Source organism: Ascochyta rabiei, chromosome 6 (assembly GCF_004011695.2).
Source record: "Ascochyta rabiei chromosome 6, complete sequence".
Classification (NCBI taxonomy): domain Eukaryota; kingdom Fungi; phylum Ascomycota; class Dothideomycetes; order Pleosporales; family Didymellaceae; genus Ascochyta; species Ascochyta rabiei.
The window spans coordinates 1554644-1576464 of record NC_082410.1 but is presented as its reverse complement, the minus strand read 5'-3'; the positions used below and the strand labels follow the sequence as shown (position 1 = coordinate 1576464).

Below are 21821 nucleotides of genomic sequence, written 5' to 3'. Positions count from 1 at the left end.
AAGTCAGACAACGTAAGGAGAAGGAGGAGAGGCTTAGAAAAGCTACTAGTAAGGAAGTAGCAGCTGCCAAGAAGCTGGTTAAGGAGAAGAAGAAGGAGGAGAGGCGTGTAGCGTAAGAGGCAGCTAAGGTAGTACGTAAGAAGGAGAAGGCTAATACAGCAAATTAGAAGGCTAAACAGGAGGCTAAAAAGCAGTGTTAATAATAAGAGCTTAATGCTGCAAAAGCTATATAATTACCTTAAAAGGGTAAAAAGAAAGCTTTATAAGCAACCTAGCTAAAAAAGCGTTAAAAACGTAGTCCTAGGGATAATGTTGGTGGTTGTAGTCCCCCATCGCTGTCCCTAGCTCCCCTACTTAAAACCACATTACGTGGCCGCAACGTCAAGTTACCAGCCAAATTTAAATAGTACATCTTTTTTGTAAGTAATTAATTAGTACTACACTATAAAATTACAAAATAATAGCTGTTGTAGGTGGCTCTATAGCCTCATCTAATTTTGAGCGTTGAGGTGGTTTTCGGTTGTTGCGCGACTCCGGTCGTTGCGCGCACGGACACGGTAATATTGTACAGGACTAGTTTCAACGCCACGTCAAGGTCTGCTGTTCAGCACGGCTGAACATCTTTTCTATGTCTCACCGTACGAGCTACAAAACAGCTCAATCGCGTTTCGATACAGCAGCCTTGTAAAACACCTGCACATTTCATGCAAATGAGGAAGCGCTATCGCGCCACAATAAGCATGCTACAAGGCTGAGCACTGCCGCGGCGTGCTGGAGCCAATTGTCTTTTCAACAAGCGATCCTTCAGAGACCACGGCGCTTGACTGCAGTGTGATGTGGCGAAAGCGTGAGAGATGATAACGAGAACTAAGTCCGCTTAGGCATATGCTCTTAAAGCGGCTGCTGTATCTGGCCGGGCTCATCTACGGATCTGCTTCAAATCCAATTTGACAACATACGTGCAAGCGGCAATATGACCACCGGGCATCATCACGCAGCAACGCTCTGGGCGATCGTGATCGGTATCAATTACTACTCGAAGCGACCCGGTGGAAACCTCGAAGGTTGTGTCCGGGATGCTGAACACACCCGTTTGTATCTCGAGGAAGCAGTAGATACACCACTCGACGTGGTCGTCTTGACAGCCTCCACTCCTCCAGTGACCGGAGCTCCGCCGCCGGAAGATCCAGACCTTTGGCCAACATATACGAACATCAACAAGCATCTCGCCAGAGTCATTGAGGAAGCTAGTAGTGGTGATCGTGTGTACATCCACTACTCTGGCCACGGGACAAAGACGCCCCAGGATATAGCATTGGTGCTACTTCATGATGATGGCATCGATTCAAGATATCTGAGATCGCGAGTTCTTGCCAAAGCAATGGGAAAGATGGTCGAGAAAGGGCTGATTGTTACCCTTGTTCTCGATTCTTGCTTTTCGGGGGGCACACTCCGAGGACACCGTATGTTTGATATCGGCGTACGATCGATTGAATATGACACCAGCTTCGAAAACGATGCTGATGAAGGGGTGAACGCCATCGAGCCTGAGGTTTCCAGTAGCTTCCGAGACGCGCACATTCAACGAAATTGGCTCATCAACCCAAAAGGTTATACAACATTAACGGCGTGCGGTCCAGATGAGGAAGCGTTCGAGATCCTGGCCAACGGACATCGCCAGGGTGCACTCACCCACTTCTTGCTGAGAGCTCTGCACACACTCCGACTCCGCGGAACATCGCTCACCCATGCTTCGCTTTACGAAAACGTCAGCACCAACTTTCATGCTCTTTGGGCCCGACAAACTCCCATGCGCTATGGCAATTCAAATCGTACCATTTTTGGAGAATTGCTGCATTCGCCCAAGAATAATTACGTCCCGATCTACAAGGACGGAGAAGGCCGCTTGTGCTTGCGAGCGGGACATTTGCACGGGGTCCATGAAGGCGATGAGTTTTTTGCTTGCCCATTCGGTTCAGCGGAGCAATCCAGTGGCTATATTGTATCTGAAAAGGCCAATGTCCGCACAATATCGGTTGAAGCCACTGAATCAGTACTCACTACGACAAAAATGGAATCTACGTACGGTATAGTCACAGGATGGCAAGCGAGGCAAATCACTAGCCTATCGCCAGCAGCCATAACTGTCAGACTTGCAGCGAACGATGCGCACCTTGATCCTCCTTGTGAAGGACTACTCTATGTGGAAGTTGTTGCGGATGAGGGTATGGGAATGCTAAAGTCACCCGCGTCTTGTACCTACATCGTTGATGTCGACACGAAAAGCAACTACCAGATACTCGATGCGTCACTAAACAAAGTACTTCCTTTCTTGACACTTCCAGCTGGCTCATCTACTCAGTATCAAGTCCTCTTGAATGTTTTGCAGCACATGGGAAAGTTCAAGTACTTCGAAGCAATCGAGAATCGAACACCTTGCTCATCATTCGAGGCATCGTTCTCTCTTGCATCCGCGCAAAGTTGCAGCAACTCGAACAGGATAGCGATTGCGGAAGGCCAAAAGTGGACGATCAGGATCAGAAACAACGCAGAAGCGGCGTTGCACATTGGTATCTTCAACTTCCGGCCGTCGTGGGAGGTAAAATGTCTCACCTCAGCCTCAAGTGGAGCTGAGTTCCTCACCATCCCGGCTGCGAGTGGTGGTCAAGCTAGTGAGAGATCATTGAACATACAGATGAAGATTCCTTCATTCCTGCGCACCCGCGGGGTGAATGAATGCGAAGAGGTCATGAAGTTCTTCGTAGCCCGCAAGCAGACACGCATCCGTGTGGCACTCCCAGAGATGGTCGATACTGCCAATGGCCAGTACGACGTATTGAGAGGCAGTGACAACCTTAAACAATTCCTCTTGAGCCTGAACAGCACGTTTAGGGGCCAAAAGGAAGAGGCTTGGTCTACAAAAAGTTTCATCATTCACACAATTACATGATGATTGGATGCAGAATGGAAAGATTTGCAGTCAAGCAGCTTTGTTGAAACCCCCATTAAAATTTACTGAAGGCGCACTAGTCTTCAAGCTGCAGGTCGGACTCTTTGAACCATCTACCATCGTCTAACAACTTGCCGCGACTGTCGAGCAATTTATACGTGTTTTTGTGGCTTTCCTTCACCCTGAAAACCCCTGCTCGTGGCGGATTGATAATTGACACGTAATCGTTTGGAAAGAAGTTAGGGGACTATCATAAGTCAATCCACAATATATATACCGCGAGATTAGCTTTGAACTTGCATCCTGGTAGACGTCTATTTGCGGACGGCCGCCATCATCGCAAAAGACAATTTGCTCATTGTTAGACCTGCGAAATGAGCGAAAAGTCTGCTTAAGGAGTCAACAACTTACTCTTGATTTGATCCCATTTCGACTGATTTGTCGCTGATTCGAAGAAACGGACCAACGAGTCTGCGAACTGCGGGGCTATTGGCAGCTATCCTTAAGACATGTCCAGCCTTTTGTAAATACTTTTAGCTACATGAAAGGAACATCAATCTTGCTGCGCACCCCTGCCGAACATGCAGACATTGTGGCGAAGCGTCGAAGCGAATGCGAAGCCCGAGCTGTAAAACGCCGCACTGACGTGGCCTGGATGCGGCTCAGCCACAAGTCAATCTTCACTGTGTAACTGTCTTGGAGGCGCGGGGCAGCTGCTCTAGGTCTTTCACACACACCACGGTTCTTTCACATTTCATCAGATCATGGGTGCTTCGTTTACAGACATCTATAATCTGACTATACTGCACTACAAATGAAAGAGTTGTGCTCGGTAGTCGCCTTGACTTCCAGTTGCTGCTCTTTATCACCTGCAAATGACTCGCTTAGCAAGGAGTGACATTGAATTAGGGCACGTCACAAGCGACGCGGATTCGCACCAATCAAAGCACACTTCTTCGATCCCACAAGGTCCGTCACTGATCAATGAGCGTCGACCGTTCCTTTGACTTACCAGTGTAGTTGAACAACACCCCAGTGGCTACCCGCAATTCTCGGCACTCATTGCCTCTCATGATGACTTCCACCTATGCCGGCGCTTTACCGGTCTGCGCTCCCGCCTATTGTTATTCAAGCAGGACAAGCTCTCCGTATTGGAAGCCCAGCTGCAGAAGCTCGATATCCAAGAGCAAGACACCTTCAGCCTTGGGTGTTATCGAAGCAGCAGCAGTGAAGCCAGGGAGCTACTCCTCGTAGAAATTGACAAAGCACTAGCAGACTATGGTATGCCTTGAGTCTCCACCTTGAGTTCGATACTTATCATTTCTCAAGACCAACTCGTTATGCGAAACCACCAGATGCTAAGCTTCGAATCTCCACGACCGCAGGCAGTTTCAAGTCTCCAGAATTGGATCAAAGGAACGGGCAGCATCGCCAGACGGGAAAGCGAATATCTGAAGCACTCATCTGATCTACTCGGTGCTGTGGTTGCAGATGATACAGTCATAGCGTGGCTGGAACATCTCACAGAGAAGACATTCATAGCTCTCCGTCAATCGCTCGGATGGGTACGCTGAACACTCACCAAAGACAAGCAATGATTCGCTAATTCAATCTCCAGTCCGGATACCAGTGCGCCTCCGATGACCCAAGAGTTCACATCTTCTCAAAAACAATGGTCAAACGAGCGACACGCACGTTGATGACGCCATTCATCGTGACGCTCATCCTTGCGCCCGTTATAATATGTAATCGTGTGGACAGCCTAGCTGCGCGACTCTCTACCATCGTGGTTGCTGCAACGGTCTTCGTTGCTGTGCTGTCCGGCTCTACCAAAGCTAAGACGATAGAATTGGTTGTCGCAGGCGCAACGTGAGATACTTTCTAAACCTCATATGCAGATGGAGACTAACTAATCACATGTGATAGATATACCACGGTGCTGATAGTCTTCATATCGAGCAACATGAATACAGAGGCCTAGCGGGCAGGCCAGCGGCTGATCCTCCAAAAACCAATCAGCCGAGAGACTCTTGATAGGTATGCTATAACAACAGAAAAATGCAGAAGAGCAGAAAGAAGACCAAGATGCACATGATAGTGGGTGTTAGTTAGTGATCTTTCACCCAAACATAATTTTCAGTTCTCTCGTATTAGTAGCTTCACACTTCCCATTTAACTTTTAGGCAAGAATCAGCTGAGCAGCCCAATAGATGTTGGCATTCAGACTTACCCCGTTCTCTCCACCCGAATATATGCCTTATCGCCACCTAGATAAAGCATCAGCCATGTTTAAGTACGGAAATTTATTACCATCTTTATTGACCTAAAGTCTCTGATTAGCTCATGCGGACTTGGGGTTGGATGTGCTTTAAGTTTGAGGATACACTGTGAAATCTCTTGTGTCATCTTTCGTTATTAAACATCCCACAGCTGATGTTGTAACTACACTTCCAGTTTTACCTTCTGTCTCTGGATAGCATATTCGTACGCTGAAGTGCACTTTAGCTTTGTTTATTGTTCTTCATTGGCTGTATAAGTAAACACATCTTCGCCTCTGCTGAAATTTGAAAGGGACGATAATTTTTTGCTAACATTTACTAGACTCTATGTTTTGGTAACTGGAAATCTTCAACACCTGTTATACACATCACAATAACACTTCTCGTATGCGGGACAGCTTATCAAAGTTAGCAGCTGCGCATCCCAGTTCTAATCCATTGAGTACTTACTAAACGGGGTCTTGACCAAATAAAACGTGCCAAAGATATTCAAACACCCGCCCACTTGTCTCATCCTTTAGCGGAGTCTCCATCAACCACGTGTAGTACTTTTTGTATACGTCCAGCGGCCGCTTCTGCACTTGCTTACTCGACACAGCAAACTGCGCACAGCAGGCGGTCGCTAGTACGTGTGGAACGTCCGTATTGTTGAACAGGTCTCGCCACGCATCTGGCATCGCTGCTTCGATTGTTCGATGATCCTCGGGCGGGTTTCGGAACGGCATCACTTCATCCGGACAGCCAGGACTGTGAACGCAACGCAAATTCGCGTACCCATTGCTTTGGATGAAGTCGGTGTTAAGGGTTTGCAGAGAAACTACGTTGGAATGTTCGTTGTTGTCGGTGTGCCAGGCGATCGGGTAGCCGTCTCTGTGCGGGTGAATGAATGCGATCGTTGAAGGGAGGTCATCGTAATTCTGCACGATGTATGCGAGGTATGCATTTGCTTCCATTCCTTTGTTCCGGAGGGTACGTAGAGTGCTGTTAGTGAGCGGATCCAGGGTTGATATGTTGTGCGGAGTTTCGGTATCAATGTCGTAAATGGCTGATTGCCAGTCTTGCAGGTCGGTATGTACCCAGCGTGTGTCGTCTGTAGGAAGTTTTGCCATTACTACGACGCGGTCAGGTAGCGATGGGATAGGTGTCGCGACCGTAGTACTTTGCGTCAGTGTGCTTGTATGTTGAGGGGTGGTAGATGTCGATGGTGGTCCTTCTCTCGTGCCGCCATGCGCAATCTCCTGCTCAAGTGTCTTTTGCTCTTCTTCTGTTTCTGTTGCCTCTTTTCGCCATGGCTTATCAGCAACGCTAGCCTTGACAGATTCCTCTCGGATATCGTTGAAGTGGGCGTCAAAGAGGAGCCATGCGCAGAGCACGAACACCGCTACCACCGCGAACTCAATTTTCTTGCGGGAACGCAGCATCGCATCAAAGGTAAATAGGTGGGTACTCGAGAGGTGATAAATTGGACATGTGACAGCTCGTTCCAGAAATTTGTTCGATTAGGATATCATGGAGGATCAGTGTTTGTCTTGCGGACACGTGCGTGGGTGATATGAGGTGTGTAGAGGGAACGCCGCTTGTCAGGTGAAGAGCAACTGGCTCGCGCGGCCTAATGCACCTTCTCAAAGGGGACGTGAAAAGCGTCTCTTGCGACGAACAGGGGGAAGCGTCCGTTGTAGCTCGCAGTCTAGCGATGTAGCATTGCGGCTCAGCTCAGCTACTACTGGGATTCCTACAAGAAAATTGGAGCCGGGCAGGAACTTATCCCAACACTTGCCCCAAAACTTGTGTGCAATAACGAATTGCATGCAAGCAATTTGTTGATTCATCCATGAAGTTGCACGATGTTCTAGGTCGGCGCTAAACGGCGCTAATTGGCGCTAATTGGCGTACGCTGATTGGTGGACGCACGTGGCTGTGACCAATCCCAGAGTGATTGCGATGCAGCAGGACATGAGCTGAGTGCAATACAACACCGGACTTGAATAGATATGCTACGCCACTCATTCAGCGGCTATCGTGTGAAAATGTATTACTCCCTTGTCGTTCCCTATGCCAGCAGTTACTGGCTCTTTGGTACTCCATTACGTCGTAACCTTCAACATCGAGCTTTGCAATGGGTGCCCCGGTAGGCGTACTTCTACTTTTCCTGGGAGTTTTACACTTCTCGACCTCTGTGAGGAGTCAGTGCCAGCCACAGCCCATTGTCGCACCTATCCAGAATGTATCTCTGTCGAACGGAGCCTTTATAAGAGGGATTTCTATGGCTGTCGGCTCCAACAATCAGAACATCTCATTCTTCGCTAGCAGGTGAGTCTTGCAGTTCAAGGGGCAGGGTTCGATACCATTGGTCTTTTCATCACCTTTTTTGGGCTAACTGAGCGTCCAAAACCTTTGACGAGCTTGGGGATTCGGTATAGCCAACTAACACTACGTATAGCGATTACAACGAGACCTATATCTACGGAACAGATGGATTCTGTAAAGACGGCTACTCATCTGAAGCATGCGTAACATTCCGTGGCGGTGCATACGACACGTCAAAATCCTCTACAGACAAATCAGTCGGTCATCGGAAGGGTAGTGATGGCTTCGATGCGGACTGGACAGAAGATAGTCTTAGCTTTGGCAGCAACACCTCACTGCTCTCATACGGATTCGGTATTCCGCAACAGGATCTCAATCAAGCATTCACAAGTCAATCTCAGCTTGGCTTAGGTAGGAACTCATCCTTTTTGCGAGCACTCGTATCCGCTGGCGACATAGGTACAAAAGCATACTCCATGTTCTGGGGACTGGTCGGTGGTCCCGCAGAAAAGCAGACTCGGGGGTCGTTGGTTCTAGGTGGCCTGGACAAATCGTTGATCGCGGATCAAAACGAAAACTTCACGGCGTCCCTGTTCCAAGGCGGTAGTTGCGGGACAGGAATGGTAGTAACAATAGGCGATATCCTTCTGAATTGGCCGAACGGTACCGACATGAGCATTTTCATGGGATCGAAATCAGCGGCCATCCAAGCGTGTATCAGTCCCAGTTTTGCAGGGCTGATGTCTCTGCCACTGAGCTACTATGACAGCTTCTGGTCACTCGCAGGCGGAACACCTCCAGATAAGAAGAGCGAGGCGAGAAGCCTCGGTATCAATTACTTCACCATGCTTTTTGACCCAAAAGACGTGTAAGTTCCGTAAAAACTCTATCATGACAGTATACAGCTAACGATCATGATGAAGTTACTACGGTGGTCTCACAATTAGGCTTCAAAACAGCATCTCCATTATGATTCCCAACACTGAACTAGTTGTTCCAGACACATACATCGCCTCGAACGGCGCAGTTCAGACGAACATATCGGTCCGCAATGTCGTAATCAATTCCCTTCAGTCCAACAATGGCAACGACCTACCAGTCCTTGGTCGACTGTTCATGAGTTCTGCCTACGTAATGGTCAACCAAGATGCTGGGAAGTTCTCAGTCTGGCCAGTGAACACAGAATCCAAGGCCCCCAATATCGTTGCAGTAGACAAACAGAACACCCTGGTCAGGGAGTTCTGCCCGAACTCTACAGGCGGCTCATCCGATGCTACATCCCTGCCCACGTCTTCCGTCGCATCTCCACCACAAGACGTAGGGCCAAAGCTGTCAGGCGGCGCAATCGGTGGTATAATTTTTGGTGCGGTAGGAGGTATTGCTATACTGATCACCATTGGCTTCGTTCTATATTGGAGACGAGGATCACGCGGCGCTGCAACAGGGTTGGCACGGGAACCAGAACTGCAGACAGAAGACGTAAAACCACCCACGTATAACGCCCCTCAAGAACTTCCCGTAGATCGATACTTCATAACAGAGCTGGATAGTAAAGCTGTCTATAGTAGTAGATGCTAATACAGAAACCATTTGGTCGATGTATGGCATTCTGTACGGCTTTATGTACATAAATATCCAAGTCTACTACTCTACACTCTTTCTTACAGACCTGGCTACTATATTCTTTAGTTGGATGATCAGCTTACTGAGACCTTCTGTCGCAATGCTTATTTTTAGGAATTAACTGAGTGTTTACATTCCCACTTTGTCTCGAGTGTAAAATTTAGTAGAGAGCTCATAGCTTGGGTGGTAAATTAAATTTGCAAGACTAAGTATTTGTTAATGTGGACGTGATGGTATCTTCTCCCCTTTGTTGGACTCGCCAACGATCATCAGATGTTGAAGATCAACTTCTATACGAGCGTGATCGTCCTGAACCTATTGACCGCGACATCCAGCGCTTCGCCTTGCATGATTCCATGCACGTATGCTTCGCCAAGAAGCTCATACTCGCCGCCTCTCACAGGTCTCAGGACGTACGGGACTTTCGAGCCGCACAGAATGCACACCTCATCCCCTGGCTGAGTCAAGGTCGGCCCCTTGCCCAGCCGCTGCGTAGACGTGGTGAAGAGTCGTCTTTCGCCCATGTTGACAGCCAAACTCGACATGACATGGCCGAAATCAGCTAGCAACTCAGACCCCTGCCGTCCAACACCAGAATGGCTGCCGAAAGAGGCGGAGTAGGCTTTATCGATGCACTCGCAGATGCTATCAGGAGAGAGGCCTTCTTCGGTGTCTGCTGTGTCAGATACGCTCGCTTTCGGGATTCGTGGACCTCTGGCGAACGCTATGTAGCCTTTGGACAGCCGTTGCAGCTTGCTTCTCTTTGGAGCTATCATATGATCAGGACATCAAGCGAGCCCATAGCAACGGTACTTCGCAACCTGATCTGAGAGGTGAGCTAGCCGGCCTTAAAACAGGTGCTTTCCAGAGTCATCGGATGCTGGATAAGAGTGGTCCACGACGTCTTCGTTGGAGATTGGAGTTCGCCAGAGATGTTTTTATGTGAGTTTGCGGATGCATGACAGCACTTCCTCGGATTCCTCAAGGGCGTCGGGTCAGAGCTCATCAAATTCTCTTCTCTGACGTCTTGGATGCTGCCTGTAACAACCCGCACACTGATATTGAACATGCCTTCATGTTCAGATTTGATGATGTAAATGAGAGATTCTTCGTACAATTAAAACGCCAAGGACTGGAGCCATTGAAGCTGGAGTTAAATTCTGAGTCCAAGGGCTTCAATGTGCGTCTCGCACTGTAGTCAGGTACGCAACTGGTGAGGCTAGATCCTTGTCGATGACTTTTGTCTTCAATGTGAGAAAAGATGCTCAGGCTGTTTGTTGAAGTGATCATCGCCCAGGTTGCTTGTACGTAGGTATCCTCCTCGCCGCGGCCGTAGTCAATCGATAAGCCCTTCCACCCAGATCGTGGAATCAGACCCAATTATGCATAAATGCAACTCTCTACACACACTGTGACAAGCAGAATGATCCCAGAAGCACTTGAAGCGGAAATCCGTCTTTGGAAATTCTAAGTGACTTGCGAAAACTCTCATCTAGCCAGCTGCGGATTTCCTGCAGCCTCACAATCGGACCAAGACATGATTCTTTGGTGTCATACAGCAGCGTCAAGCTATGGAGATGCTAGCATATTTCCGCCATTTTCTTGTCTTGTAGCATTTTGGTTGTACTCGAATGCTCCACAGCAAATAAACAATGCGTCCAATTTAGAGTGCTTAGATATAAAGCCATCGCAATCTAGGCACCCCGAGTAGACCATAACTTCCCACACATGACGCTTGGCTCTTTCGCAAGGGCGAATTCTTGGACAGTCCAGGCTCGCGTGAATCACGCGCGTCGATACAAAGAGACCAAGCCCCGCCACTGTATAGCGGTAATGTGAGGTAATTGGTTTCTTTTTGATGGCAAACCTTTTTTTCTTCTCATAAATATCCGAAAGTATCCTGGACGAAGTACTATTGTTGTCGCTTTCGGTCGTTGATTCCACAACTTGCTTGAGCGCTTCGAAACCTCGTTGTGTCAATGTATCCGCGCAACCAAGCCAGATGAGCACCTTCCTAGCTTGTTTATAGACGCGGTCCATGATGCAGACTTGAATGACTCTCGGCTGTGGAGTCTTGGTTGATGCTCATTGCGTTTATCCACACGTATTGTACATCCGTGCTCGAAAACTTGGGGGTGAGCTTGTTGTTTCGTATATCTTCTTGGAAGTCGAATAATTGCTGTAAAAAGTGATGACAGTTTGCCGTAACTAGATGGAACATTCTCCATACCTAATTAGGAAATTCTGACTCATATCAACTCGTTTAGCCTTCATGTCTTCCCTGGGCGGAAGTACGCCCAGAGGATTGCCCCAAGTATACGAGAGCGCACTATACGACGGAGTGTCGTTCAGGTCGACTATCTTGAATTTTCATTGAAGAGGCTGCGTATGAGCTCACTCGAGAAGTCGTATCGAAGTAGGTGTTGGCAAGGCTGAATATGGTCCCATGTTCTGAGATATACCAAACTTTTCCGCCATCGCGAGCTCAAGCTCTCGCATCTCAGTCATTGTTGAAGTCACTTTGCTGGTTTTTAACCTAATACAATGATGAGTAATTGAAGTAGAAAAAGATAATGGAAGGGCATATGGCATCGCCCTGCGTAGGTCATACCTCTTTTATGGTGGCGGCCTACGCCTCCGCCCCATCATCTTCAGCTTTGTCACCCCAAATGATGAAAGCGTATCAGTTCCTGTCAAAGCTGAGACTGAGATAGCTGAGGCATGCACGCGGACAGGCGACTTCGGCATGTGGATGAGTCGAATTACTGCTGTGTAAGGCTAGGCAACTGGAATGCCTTTTCACCGATGACAAAGTCCGATCACCGTTCCAATGGTTTGTCACATACTATACCTCAAGCTCATGACCTCAGAATATAGTTGAGCATAGATGAGGTGGTGACGAATGAGGAGATTTGAAGGGAGGCGTGGGTTCACAAGGCGGAAGGAGTGAGCAAACGGCCACAGATCCAAAGAGTGATTCCCGGCCAAAACCCATGGTACAGCACGATCCTCTGATTAGTAATTCGCCTTCCATCTAGGAGTTTACCAACAATGGCACTATCAGCAAAAATCTCAGACCAAGAATAGAATCACTCCCAAGACCCTCAGCCATCCTTCGGAGGTGCAGCAGCCCAATCAAGATCTTGTACCACGTAACAACTACCTCCGAGCTGCAAACAGTCTGCAAAGAAGCGTATCTGCAGTCAGAATACTCTCAGTCAACAACCACCAAAGTAACTGCGCAGAGAAACCTGGACGTACTCGTGCAGTGCACTCTGACTGGTCTGAAAATATCACTGATCGATGCCACAATGGCGCGATAACAACTTGAAGCAAGCCAATTCACGGAATACGATTATTCCTAACAACCGCTCGGGCGGAATGTGCACTTCCCTCGCTGTCGTCCGAGTCCTTGTCTTGGGGAGACCTGCGCTCCTTGATCGTGAGCGTCGACACTGCCTGGTTGTATACAATGCACGTCTTAATTTTGGCAAAAAGATCCATGTCTTCGCCTGAAAGACCAATACTCGAGTTATCAGCTGCCCAATCTATGTCTAGAATGAAGTCTTCGATACCTTGGGCCGCTCGAGGGCCGGTGTACATTCTGATGTGGTCTTTGTCATCCGCAGTCCTTCTCACACGCACGAAAACGTATAGGTATTGGTCTGGAGATCGGGTGGAGAAACGTAAGACGAGAGGGTGGGCAATGTCTTTGCCGTCCTGGTCTTCGTCTTGAGAGAGCGTGTAGGGGTTGTTTGTAATGATGCTCCATTCGCCTCGACCTATCACCTTGGGCGCGGAGATTTGGTTAGTGACGCTTCTGACGGTGAGCTTCCGCCGGACTGCAGTGGCGCGACCTGCGTTTTGAAATCGAGACATGCGAGACCCTGAATCGACCCTGATACGCATCATCTTGGCTTTGACAATATGCTCACTGTCCACGAGGAACGTGGCAACAGAGCGTGTGTTGTGGGTATTGTTCAAGACGGCCCGTATATTTTGAAGTTGAGCATGTGAACTAAAGCCGTTCTGGTGGTATGCCGAGAGTAAGAGGCCAATTAACATATAAGGCTTTCCACGTACTCCGCACGGAAGCAACGCGATCCAGTAAATGGTAGGTAAACGATCAGCTGCGACGTCGGAGATCCTGTGCTCCTTGTAGGAGACTACTGGTGCGTGTAGGGTAAGATTCCCATGCTGCTCTTCGATACGTACATCGCCAATGTGTCGAGGGAAGAATTCTATGTCTTTACATTTTTCGAACCTCGACGGGTGTGGTGCAAACATTCCCAGACGAGACACGCCGTGATATGTGGCGACAGTGATAACGTCCTGCAAGGTTGAGAAAGCCGGATTCCACGCAAAAATCGACAAGTCATCAGTGGTGTGTACAATCTCCCGCTGCAAGCGTAGAAAAGCCTCACCCCCCTCGCCGTACTGCATGGCCATATTGATCTGGAAGAGTCCAAGTAGGGAGTACGCAAGATCCTCCGCTCGGGTTGCCTCACGATGAGCAGTCCAAGACAGCCGCTGCGCAACGCTTTTTGAAAACATGGCTTCTGAACTGCGCAGAGTATCGATATCGATATTTGTCGCATGAGAAATTCGTTCGGCCATGTCTGCCTTTGTGCCAATGTATCGCCAATTGGTATCGAAGAACCGCACCGACTTGGGCGCCAGAAGCTCTTGCAACGTCCATGCCCGGGTCCACCAACGACTACAGAGCATGTCGTCTTGACGGCCACGGTCAATGTCCATCAGAAATGCATAGCATACGGCTGCATCCCTATACCATATGAACATAGAGTTGATGGCTTCCGAAAGTTCGGAGCTGTTCGCTTTGTCGATGCAACAGGTATCGATCCAAGCCCAAGAGTGGCCATCTGCGGCCGCTTGCCGGCACGTCAACTCGATTTTCCGTGCACCGGGTAGGTGGTTCCATGAAGATGACAGCTGGTGTTCCAAATGATTGAAGGTGACTTCCTCATGGTCCTGGAGCCAAGTGTGAGAAAGGATGGCATATTTCGGGATCTTGTCACCGTAAAAGGTGTGCAGTTTGTAGGTCTTGACATTGAGCAAACGCATTTTGACTTTACAGGGTCGTGCGGAGAGGCATATTCGACGATGGTAAGACAGAAGGCTGAGATATAAGCGCACAAGGCCGGCCCACCCGGTTGCAAGCGAGCGGTTTGCACGCGCAAAGAAAGGCGCAGCAACCCAATTTGGTCCTAATCCCCACGCGTGACAGTCATCCGCAGCGTTGCCAAATTGAGAGCTCGAGAGTTCCACCTAATACACCTTACTAAAAAGGGACATGAACGTCAGAATTGGGGCCCCAGAATTGTCAACAAGCAAGTGAACTTAACTAACTTGCTTGACTTACTTGGCCATAACTAAGCTAATTGAATTTAACTTCTCCTTTCAAGCTTGCAAGCAGATAAGTGCTTAGGTGTAAAACAAAATTGATAAACTTAACCTCTATACTATACAAATTGTTTTTCTTCGATTATATATCTATTTGCTACAGAATCCACTACACACGGCTCTTCTTAGGAAGCCATACGGATCCTAATCTTTCTGGGGCGGTGGAGATCTAGACATCTCAGAGTGTGCAAAAACTCCCCTAGCTATATTGTCTAGTATCATGGCAAGTATATTCTGTTCGACGCGACTGATTTTACCGGGCTGCTGCTCGAATGATGACCTTGGTAATATGAATTCCTTTTACCTACAAATCGACGAATCAGCGTAGCATGGCTCATACAACCAAGTCTGAACGAGCTACTGGTTCGATTGAAGGACCAAGAGGGCAGTGCAGAACTCATGCAACTGGTATGAGGCTGAGCATGGTGGCGGTGGCGCATGCATAATGAGCTGGCTCTCACAAAAGCCCCGCACTTCGCCCTTGACCAATGCTTGTTACCGGTACCACGCTCCAATGCCAAAATGTCCTTTGGATTCTCAGTTGGTGATTTCATCGCAGTCGGAAAACTGATTGGCGACATCACCAGCTCATTGCAGAGCGTGGGCGGAGCGAAATCTGAGTACCAGGAGCTGATTCGAGAATTCCAGTTCTTGGACGCAGCCTTGAGACACCTTGACCGACTCGAAAGCAACGCAGCGAATGCAAACACATTGGTGTCTATCAAATACGCAGCGTTGAGCTGTCGGCACCCGCTCGAAGAGTTCCTGAAGAAGATCAGGAAGTACGAGAAATCACTTGGTCCCTGGAGTCATTCAAGTACGATAAAGACGGCAACAAGTCAACTGAGGTGGACATTCGGGCACAACGATGACGTAAAGAGGCTACAGACTTACCTCAGTGTGCACATGGGCACTATCAACATACTACTTGCGGAGTACGGCCTTGAGAGAATGCAGGTATATGACGAGAAGGCAGAATCAACCGCGCAACAGGTCCGGATTCAAGCAAACAACGCTCATGCTCTGCTTGAGAACCTGAGAAGGGACTTGCCCGGGCAAGAACTTTTGCTACGTCGTGTGCACTCTATGCTTGATGACCTTTACCACTTGGTATGTGGCGAAATGAGGACTTCCCTGCAGCACTTTGCGCAGTCAGTCAAGAAAGTCTGGTGAGTAGCTTCCATCATGCTCAAGTCTTGATCACGTTGAAGTGACCAAATACGTAGTGTCTCTACTCAGCAAATCTACACAGTTGTCCTTGAAATTCGCAACTCCCTCACGGTTGTGGACACGCGATGGACCCACTTTCAAGCACCTTTCACTGTCGAAGATGCATTAGGTTTTAAGTTCCCTGTTCCATCCGAGTACGACTTCGCATTGCTCGATAGCATCATCCAAATACGGTTCAAGCGAGGTGCAGGCTCAAAAGAGGTCAAGTCTGGTAAGTACGAGCTGTGTAAGTCGAAGAAGAGATCGGAGACTGTTACGGCTACATCTCGATTGGTGCCCGGCACTGCAATCACCATGGCCATCATTGTCGACACGGCGATGGTCAATGAAAGCACGTGCCCCATGCCTCACTGCAGATCCAGACAAGCCTCCGCTTGCCCCGGCGGAGGATTCATCTGGTACGTCTCAACTTGGTCCCGATAGAAGGTACACTGATCACGGATTTCGCAGCTGTGATTGTAACGTATGATACGATAAAGCTACCCAGAAGACGCCTCTCATCCGAGACGACGACAGCAGCTCAAGCGACGCCGAGACCATAGAAGACGCTCATAGCTCATCATGTGTAGGATGCCCGCGCTGTGGTCGATCAAAGAAGCGCAAGCGAGCGCACGGTGACGATATCGACGACAGCACATTCTTCAGGCAGGAAGCAGGTCATCGGACCATGAGATTTAGAGGGCGGACCATGACTAAACCTAGATAGGCAGGCGACCATGCTTTAGCAGAGATCTCTAAAAGATAGCATAGTCTAGTACAGCTATATTAGGTATAGTAATAAGTTTTTACTAAGAGTTGCATAATAACTTAATTAAATGTTATTTAGTTCTATTAAGAATATGTTTTTATAGTATAGCAGACCTTTTTTATATATTTAATCCTACCCTAAGCAACAGTAACTATAATAGTAATAAAAGAGAAGAGAGCAGCTTTAGTCTTTATAATACTCTAGAAGTAGTTAAAATAGATCTTACTACTTAGCTAGGTGTTATTTAGAGTAGTAAAGGGAGAAATTAGGTATAGTAGACGTAAATGTGTTTTATACATATTTCTAATGTGTTATAGATAAAGATCTAATTTACACCTAGAAGTTTATAGGGTACTGCTCTTAATACTGTTAGGCTTAAGTATAGTACAGCACTGCCTCTATATCTAAAAGGTCTTTAAGATAGGTATATATATATTATTTAGCTAGCTAAAACTATATATAGATTACTATAGACATAAGAAGCTGTACTAGCATAAGTAACTTAGGTGTGTTACTAGAACACGTTTCTACTACGTTTCTAACACATTTAATTAAGTTCTAGTACTCTAAGGCTATAAAATTATATAAATAACTAATATTTTGTCTATTTCTTAACAGCTATACTTATAGATAGAAGTATAAGTGTACTAGTATTAAGTACTACAAATATCTTTAAAACAGATTAAAAGCGTATTTATATAGTAAGGTTACAGAGAAGATATACAATAATCTCTGTAAGATTTAAAGTAGTGTCCCTAGGAGAGTTTTAATAACTAGATAAAAGTAGGTATAGGTATATAAACGTGTTCTATTTTTATTTTAAGTATATTATACTAATATCTTCTCTAGGCTATATATTAGTATTAACTGCAGGTTTAATAAAGGGTGTTATATACTAAAAAAGGACACATATAAGCTATAGGTTAAGCGCTAATAAGAGTAGGTAAGTAAGCTATTTAGATATAATATAATATAGTTAAACATGTTCTTAATATATTTTAGGGTATTAGCAGATATAAGTTCTTTATTACTAGTAGATTATATTAACTAAACATAGATAAAAAACATCTTATTTAATAGGTTTAAAAGGAGGTAGATGTAAGCTATCTAGTAGATCTCTTTTAGAACAGTCTCCCTATACTAGAGAATAAAGAGAATAGTAGAGAGCAGTATAACGTTATTAAGCCTATAACAGGCAATCTCTAAACCTGTAGTAAGTAGCAGGAAACAAGTTCTAAGCACGTTCTAAGCATAACAGGTGTTAACCACCCTTAAGAACAGGGCTAGATTATTTGTTAGCGTGACTGTCTAGTTACATTTTATATAATTATTCTAGATAATCTAGAACATACTCTATACTTTATTCTTATTATCTTTAGAACACATTTGCATACTCCTTGTCACAAGTATTCTCCCTACGCCAGGAGATACCTCGGCCAGGTCCCAGGCCAAGCCTAGGGACCTACTGGCCACACACGTATATAATATTCACAAACCTTAAGACTTATCTATTAAGGATTTGTCTTATCTCTTAAATATTACCCTATTATTTATCCTATCTTGCTCTGCTCTATTACCTGCCTATAGTACCCTTATAATTTAAATCCTTTATACTCCTCTTAGAACAGGCAGCTAATTAGCAGTAGAGGAGCAGGAAAAACCTAGCTATTATGATGGCAGGAGGACAATATAACCTCTGCTTAACTACTAGTAATATAGAGGAGCTACCCCCTTGCAATAACCTTAGTTAGGAGCTAGACGCTTAATAACGTGATAATACACTTAGGGTGTTACTATTACCTATAGAGCTACTACTTAACCCTTATATTAGGGGTAAGTTAGATACTATAACAGTAGGTGTTATAATACTAGACGTCCTAATGCTACGCGCTATATAACCTGCAATAGAGTTATTATAAGCTTCTAACGTAAGCAGTAAGCGAGTCGCTCGGGCAAGCGAGTCGCTCACCTTTTTAAGCCTTAGACCTTTGCAACACTATAACTTAACACCACAACGTCGTACTGTAGCTTATAGTACGTTAAATTAATCTAATTAGTCTACAGTATCTTTCTTACATGTGCGCTTGTTGTGCCCTGCCTTACTACACCTCCCACAGCGTTAAGAACCCTGTCCACCACCACCCGTTCGCATCCTCTCCTTACGCCTCTCAGCCTCAACCAGCGCATCAGCATCCCTACGCTTAACTATCTCCTCTGCTTCTTGCTAAGATAGGGTCCTACTATGCTAGATCTGCTTCTTTTTACATGTTTTACGCTTAGAAGCAGCTTTATTTACTGCTTAAAGCTTAACTATCTTAGCTGCCATCAGCACCTAGGTATGCACTATTATTTCAGCTCCCTTTTAAAACTGCTGCACTATCTCACAGATTAATTCTGTTAATAAACTTCTGTATTCCCTAATTCTCTTTAATATCAGCGTTAACTAAGCTCTAATTTCAGCAGCATTGCTTGGTGTTTTAGGTTGCTAGGGGGTAGGCCCTGGTAGAGGTGGTGATAGCGTACAAGGCTTTACTTTAAGCCTTAATAGCACTACCTCTAGGTTATCTGGAACTAAGCCTGTTGCTTGGAAGCTTGATTGAATATTACTAGATAAGAACGCCTTATTAAAAACCTGATTAAAGGCAGCTAGGAACGCTTTCTTGTTAATGTAGGTAATATAACAGTTTACTAAGACATTAATTTCCTTCTTATACGCCTGCTTTAATAGGGCAAAACACCCCACATTAAGTGGCTGTAGGATGTGGGAGGTGTAAGGAGGCATACAGAGAGTGATAATCTTACTCTCCTTACATAGATTCTAGAAGGTAAGCAACTTATAGCTCTTGTAGCTATTAATAATTAGCAGCTGGTAGCTACCTACTGTCTGGGCTGTTGTGTGCTAGATAAAGTGCTTTAGCCACTCTAGGCCTAGTTCATTCGTTGTCCAGCTATTCTTGCTGACACTAATCCGCTAATCCTTTAGGTTGTGATACTAGGCTTAGTTATAGTTCTTTGCTTTAAAGATAATAAAGGGTGGGATAACCTACCCTATAGCATTAATCGCAGTAATTAACGTTGCCTATTTATGGTTGCCAGGCTGGACCTGTAATAGTCTAAGACGCCTCTTAGACGCAGTTACCACCTTAACAGACCCCCTAACACCTATCTAGAAGCTAGTCTTGTTAAAGTTGTAGGTATCTTTGTCTAGGATACTATACTTGGCTTTAACGTTACATATAAGGTTAAACTAGGGGCTAATAATAGCTAGGTTACTGTATAGGACTCTCTAGTAATCGCGCTGTCTATTTATATAAGACTTAATCTTAGGCTTCTAGCATATAAGGTTCCTGGCCTATTTTTCCCTAACCTGGCAACTATAACAGGTAGCTAGTAGTTAATTAGCTATTTCACGTACGTAGCTAAGCGTAGAGGCAAAGCCTTACGCGTTAAGCTTCCTTATATATTGTATAATTGTGTCCTCTTTAACCCTAGTAAGCTAGGATAAGTTAGGATAGGAATCGCGTTGTAAGGTGGTTTTAGCGCGTTAGTTAGAGAGGGTCCTTTAAGGAACGTTATAGATAGCAGCAGCGCGTTGCTAGCTTAGTAACGCGTCAGATTTTATAGCTTAGATAGCAAGGACTATCCTATCCTCATAAGAAAGCAATTCGAGATCAGGTTGTTGAGACATTGGATGAAAGGTTGAAGGAGGTGTGATCTTGGCAAAGGTGAGCGACTCGCTTGCCTGAGCGACTCGCTTACCGCTTACGTTATCCTGTTATTACTAGAAGCACTTAATAAGGCAGAACTGTCTAGTGCTACTAAGCGGGAGATTAAAATCTAGCAATAACAATTTAACTAGGTAGTTAAAACCCTGCAACAGACGCACGCTGGACAAGCACTAGGTAGCTAATACCTAGCGTTTAATAAGGCTAGCAGAATAATGTAAGTCCTTAATAATATTTAGCCTAAGCTAAAACTTAGGATAGATAACGAGGCTCTATTAACCTAGTAGGTAGACTAGTAGATTAAGGATATAGACACAGCGTTCTAGTACACTTAAGTACTTAAAGACTCTATAACCTGTACCTACTAGATTATAGGCACTATCTACTATAGTGTCTACTAGGAATTAATTTAATAACGTATTAACAAGAGATTAATCTAGACCTAGGCTAACCTCTGCGTAGAAGAGGAGCAGCTTATCTAAGACCTAGTCTTTACATAGTATAAAAACTATAACAAGTACTTTAACTATAAGTAGAAGTCTAATAATTTAGTTAATACCTTCCTAATAAAGTTAAATAAGTAGGAGTCTCTACTACCCTATAACTTTGTAAAGTTTAAAGATAGTAGTAATAACTATAAGTTTAAGATAGCATTTGTATAGAGCATTCTAGTAGCAAGCTAAACCTAGGAAATAGCAAGCCCTAGTTGCTAACCTATCTTACCTATAGCTAGGGTTAGAAACTAAGGGGAAATAAACCTGCATAATAGTTACAGTCTAGCTTAATAACGCTAACAGTAACCTTAGGACCCTCTAGGCTCTGTACAACTTAGGCTTAGAGCTAAACCTTATTACTAAGGATGTAGCTAGGGACCTAGGGCTTAACCTAGCAGGCACTAACTAATAACTAAAGGCTGTAGTCCTAGACAACACAGAGCTGTCCTTAACTAACTAGTACTAGTTAATAGTAGTCTGCTATAACAGTAAAGGAGTACCTAAGACAATTAGACTAACTAAGTTCTAGTCTACATTATTTATTAGGTACAACCTAGTCCTAGGTTATCTATAGCTAGCTAAGGCAGACCTGTATATCTATTTCTTGGCAGGAACCTACAAGTAGTTTACTAATAATGCTAAGAGAGTCTAACTGTTAACAGCTAAACAATTATTTAGTAAACTAGGTCTAGGTAAGCAGCTATATCTGCTACATCCTAGAAGCCTAAAGATAGGCAGTCTAACAGACGCCTACTAGGTAGACGCTAGACAGGCGTTAGAAGCAGCCTATCTTGCTAAATAGTTAAGAATTATAGCAGTAGGACTTAACAGCAGTGCTATCCTAGATAACAATACCCTAGATGTAGAAGAACTTAAGTACGTGCCTAAACACCTCTATTATAAGTAGTTTGCCTTTAGTAAATAAAAGATAAGTGTGCTAGCACCCTACTAGGAGTATAACTACTCTATTAAGATTAAGGATAGAGCTAAGGTTCCTAACCTCCTAATCTACAACCTGTCTTGCAGAGAGCTAGACATCCT

The 21821-nt window shown here is 45.6% G+C and overlaps 7 protein-coding genes across 7 annotated transcripts, besides 16 other annotated features; 4 read left to right on the top strand and 3 right to left on the bottom strand.

Annotated features, from left to right (window-relative positions):
- Positions 1 to 560: part of a mobile genetic element that runs on past the window's edge.
- Positions 561 to 973: 413 nt separating this feature from the next.
- Positions 974 to 2950, top strand: EKO05_0004424 (uncharacterized protein; the record flags this gene model as incomplete). The annotated part of the gene is made up of 1 exon (XM_038945582.1): positions 974 to 2950. The coding sequence occupies one exon, from the start codon at positions 974 to 976 to the stop codon at positions 2948 to 2950; it is 1977 nt and encodes a 658-aa protein (XP_038800222.1).
- A 76-nt stretch (positions 2951 to 3026) lies between these two features.
- On the bottom strand, positions 3027 to 3378 carry EKO05_0004423 (uncharacterized protein; the record flags this gene model as incomplete). Its single annotated transcript, XM_059636391.1, has 3 exons — positions 3027 to 3197; positions 3251 to 3317; positions 3362 to 3378. 3 exons carry the CDS (start codon positions 3376 to 3378, stop codon positions 3027 to 3029), a joined length of 255 nt encoding a protein of 84 aa, XP_059492374.1.
- Positions 3379 to 3825: 447 nt separating this feature from the next.
- On the top strand, positions 3826 to 4931 carry EKO05_0004422 (uncharacterized protein; the record flags this gene model as incomplete). The annotated part of the gene is made up of 5 exons (XM_038938822.1): positions 3826 to 3919; positions 3971 to 4231; positions 4280 to 4515; positions 4569 to 4819; positions 4877 to 4931. The coding sequence occupies 5 exons, from the start codon at positions 3826 to 3828 to the stop codon at positions 4929 to 4931; spliced, it is 897 nt and encodes a 298-aa protein (XP_038800221.1).
- A 647-nt stretch (positions 4932 to 5578) lies between these two features.
- EKO05_0004421 (uncharacterized protein) lies at positions 5579 to 6650 on the bottom strand (the record flags this gene model as incomplete). Its single annotated transcript, XM_038945581.2, has 2 exons — positions 5579 to 5627; positions 5680 to 6650. The coding sequence occupies 2 exons, from the start codon at positions 6648 to 6650 to the stop codon at positions 5579 to 5581; spliced, it is 1020 nt and encodes a 339-aa protein (XP_038800220.2).
- A 695-nt stretch (positions 6651 to 7345) lies between these two features.
- Positions 7346 to 9114, top strand: EKO05_0004420 (uncharacterized protein; the record flags this gene model as incomplete). The annotated part of the gene is made up of 3 exons (XM_059636390.1): positions 7346 to 7539; positions 7670 to 8404; positions 8460 to 9114. 3 exons carry the CDS (start codon positions 7346 to 7348, stop codon positions 9112 to 9114), a joined length of 1584 nt encoding a protein of 527 aa, XP_059492373.1.
- Positions 9115 to 12501: 3387 nt separating this feature from the next.
- EKO05_0004419 (uncharacterized protein) lies at positions 12502 to 14244 on the bottom strand (the record flags this gene model as incomplete). The annotated part of the gene is made up of 1 exon (XM_038945579.1): positions 12502 to 14244. The coding sequence occupies one exon, from the start codon at positions 14242 to 14244 to the stop codon at positions 12502 to 12504; it is 1743 nt and encodes a 580-aa protein (XP_038800217.1).
- Positions 14245 to 14495: 251 nt separating this feature from the next.
- Positions 14496 to 14567: a dispersed repeat.
- Positions 14518 to 14574: a tandem repeat.
- A 531-nt stretch (positions 14575 to 15105) lies between these two features.
- EKO05_0004418 (uncharacterized protein) lies at positions 15106 to 16236 on the top strand (the record flags this gene model as incomplete). The annotated part of the gene is made up of 2 exons (XM_038938870.2): positions 15106 to 15752; positions 15810 to 16236. 2 exons carry the CDS (start codon positions 15106 to 15108, stop codon positions 16234 to 16236), a joined length of 1074 nt encoding a protein of 357 aa, XP_038800216.2.
- Positions 16237 to 16460: 224 nt separating this feature from the next.
- Positions 16461 to 17959: a dispersed repeat.
- Positions 16555 to 16590: a tandem repeat.
- Positions 16987 to 17039: a tandem repeat.
- Positions 17960 to 18485: a mobile genetic element.
- Positions 18486 to 20331: a mobile genetic element.
- Positions 19068 to 19372: a mobile genetic element.
- Positions 19098 to 19372: a mobile genetic element.
- Positions 19119 to 19339: a mobile genetic element.
- Positions 19119 to 19378: a mobile genetic element.
- Positions 19128 to 19372: a mobile genetic element.
- Positions 20330 to 20954: a mobile genetic element.
- Positions 20793 to 20830: a tandem repeat.
- Positions 20949 to 21821: part of a mobile genetic element that runs on past the window's edge.